Here is a 3,254-nt window from a genome sequence, read left to right as displayed (position 1 = left end):
ATAATAATAACAATAATAATACGCTTTAATAATAAGCTCTAATTGAAAAAATATCAATCCTTTTTTCTGGTTTAACGAATAGAATTTTACGTCTTCAGCAGAAGCATCGTTGTGATATGGTGTTGAAAAAATTTTCTTAAAAAACTTTTTTAAGGTTATTTACATATGAAATGTGGCATAAAGTTTGGCAACCAAAATTAGACTGTTTAATCAAACAAATATTAATACCGATGGATTAAAACCTAAAAAAAAACTGATAAAATGGTCGTAAGTCTTCCGCAATTTACGACCAGAGAAACAAAGTGAAGAAACGCAAAGTGTTTCGAAAAGAAGGATTATACCTAAAAAAATTGGCCATATTTCAATTTCTACAGCAAACTGAATCAACCGAAAAAAGGTTCTTTAAAAAAAAATCACTATATTTTTTTTAAGGTATTACTAATATATGTATATGTAAAAAACACTTTTTAAGCAAAACATTTAAATTAATTTTGAAAATACTATTGGTATCAGAAGAGAAATATCAAACAAATATCTTTTTACATCACACCGGTACTAGACATACTATAGGTATTTCAGTTTGTTTTTTTCTTTAGAAGCATATCTACAGCGGACTGTAAGTCATCAGCTAGCAGGTCTGGCTTGATGGTATGATTTATCCAACACTGTCTGAAAAATAGAACAAAGTATTCTGAAAAAGAATATGATACAATAAATTCTTCGCTGGAATATATATTGAATGTGAAATTCTTTTAAATACAGCATTTTAGTTACCTCCACTTTCCTGTTCGTACTTGTACACCTCTGATTCCAGCTTTCTGCGCTCCACCAACATCCGACACAATATCATCGCCAATCATTACAACCTAAACCATTCCTATTTCCAAGCAATCCTTAATTCCACTCCATTCAATTTCTCAAAAGGAAAAGTAATGCTAGAGGAAGACAATTTATACCACAAACATTCCTCTTCTTTCCCTTCTCCATGGATTTAGAATGACTGGTGAGAAGGGAATGAGAGAGAAAGACAGTGAGGGAGAAAGACAGAGAAAATAATAAATGATACTGTTGATAAATGCAAGAACATATAGTGACAGTAAAAAGAAAAAAGAATTCCAAGAAAAGAAAAGAAAAGAATAAAGAATTCCCCGTGTGATTGCATTTTACAATGAAAAATTACGATTCAATTGAAAATAATTTAAAATGAACAACCTGATTGGTCATTAAACCCATATCATCAACAGCATTCCTGAAAAATTGCTCTTCTGGTTTCCCGATAGTAATGACTCGTGCATCACATGCATATTGCAATGCACGTGTGAAACCACCAACGTCCATACACGGTCCATCCAGTCGCTGATAAAATTTTCTGGAAATAAAGTTTCCATAAAATGATCACATTACCAATTAAATGAAAGAGCAGTCACCCATTTCCAAACTTTCTTTATCATTTCTCAATTATTTTCAATCAGAATGTGAATTCTTAACATATCCAATACTGTTGGGAGTTCTCTGTCAAGCTTGCGTGCCATCACATACTTATTAATCATTAATTTCCATCAATGAAGTGATGAAATTGTTCCGTCCAACAAATGTTGGGACTTTCGCTGCAGAAAAATTCACAAAGAAGACAAGAAAAAAAAGAAATTTACTAATATTAAATAAAATGAAATGGACAATGATGTTTTAACTTTTTAAGACAAACAGTCCAATAGATTCTAGATTCTGAACTATTAAAAAAAATGAAACTAACCCACAACCTAAAGTAATAATCAACGGATCACTCGTTTTCTGCAAGACTCGAAAAGCAGCATTCATTGTTTCGTAGGTAAACCCTCCTTCGGCATCACCCAATAAGACGCAATTCGGATGGTTTGTATCGAGATCTTCAAATTCTTCCCGAACACCTAGAATAAAATGCAAAATTTATTGGATATTTTTTCAAATGGTAAAAAATGTTGAAAACTGAATTGGGAAAGCAAAGACTGTGAGTCAAACTTAAGAATATGAAGTTTAACATGAAGATTCTATAACATACGTTTATGCACCAGTATATGTGGTCTAAGGTTATGATCCTTGATGTACCGTTTCGCTTCTGGAACCGGCATAAAAATGTGTTCTTCGTTTACAGTAAACCCAAGTTTTGTCAATTTTTCGAATAAATGCTTACGGCTACGTGTACTTTCATTTGTCACAAATCGAACTGTACTTTCAGCGTACAATCTGAAATTTTAACATTGTAAACTCGAAATTTCTAATTCTAAGTGCAAGAAGTTCGAATAAACGTGGTAGGTAAATAAACGCGGTAGACTCTTGTGGTACGCAAATTCCCTTCAAATGTTAGAAGTTTGTTTCATAATTATTAAAGAGATGATACAGAGAAATACTTCAAGTTAACTTAAACTAACAAATTCTAAATTATGTTCTCACTTACGCTGAACATTTAGCCATACAACATAAAAAAGTCTGAAATTTCGACAGTGTGTTCCCAAAATTTCTAGTTTCAAATGCAAAAAGTTCGAATAAGTGGTTTTTGTGTTCGGAGTAAAAAGATGTATCTATTTTCTTTATTCTATCTATTGGCTAAATTAATCGCAGTTCAGTAAAATATCAAAATATCTGTATTACTTCGACAGTTACCCATAAACTAAATGGCAACTCAAAGCAAAATGGTAACTCAAAGTTCCAAATATTTTCTAAACGCTACTAATAAGGTCTGTGTGTGTATGTATATGTATGTGTGTGTGTGTGTGTGTGTGTGTGTGTGTGTATGCTAGACAAATGGATGTGAATAATTTTTAAGCTCGATTAATAAATTTTGATTTTTTAATTAAAAGGAAAAACCTATTAACTGCTTCCACTGATCCCTGTATAACACGTCCAATCGTGTTTGGATCGCTATTGTATAAAACACCGGTAATATCTAAAAGGAAACCCTTCACCGGATTGTTACTGATATTCATTGTCTGAAAAAAGCACGAGTAACAAGAAAAAACGTATTGCAATACACGTAAACACCTTCCACAAAATGAAAATTCCTGAAAATTATGAACAAATGATCGGAAAGAAATTAGGGTTTAAAACTGCACAAAAATCTTAGCAATCTATAATATGGCTTAGAAGTGAAAGTAAACGAACAGCATCAATAATTTAAACAATACTTCTAATAAATACAAATAGCTTGAAAGATATTATTACAAGAAATGTATGTTAACTAATTACTATATGAAATTAGACTGATTTTAATTTAGTTT

The 3,254-nt window shown here is 31.5% G+C and overlaps 1 protein-coding gene across 1 annotated transcript; it reads right to left on the bottom strand.

Annotated features, from left to right (window-relative positions):
• Positions 1-503: 503 nt before the first annotated feature.
• On the bottom strand, positions 504-2,963 carry LOAG_13885 (HAD-superfamily subfamily IIA hydrolase; the record flags this gene model as incomplete). Its single annotated transcript, XM_003149389.2, has 6 exons — positions 504-669; positions 775-866; positions 1,213-1,369; positions 1,754-1,907; positions 2,039-2,223; positions 2,845-2,963. The coding sequence occupies 6 exons, from the start codon at positions 2,961-2,963 to the stop codon at positions 576-578; spliced, it is 801 nt and encodes a 266-aa protein (XP_003149437.1). The 3' UTR covers positions 504-575.
• Between the last annotated feature and the right edge of the window lie 291 nt (positions 2,964-3,254).

The sequence above is a fragment of the Loa loa genome (assembly GCF_000183805.2).
Source record: "Loa loa unplaced genomic scaffold supercont3.11, whole genome shotgun sequence".
Classification (NCBI taxonomy): Eukaryota; Metazoa; Nematoda; class Chromadorea; order Rhabditida; family Onchocercidae; genus Loa; species Loa loa.
Note: the sequence above shows the minus strand (reverse complement) of the source record. Positions and strands in the feature narration are given on the sequence as shown.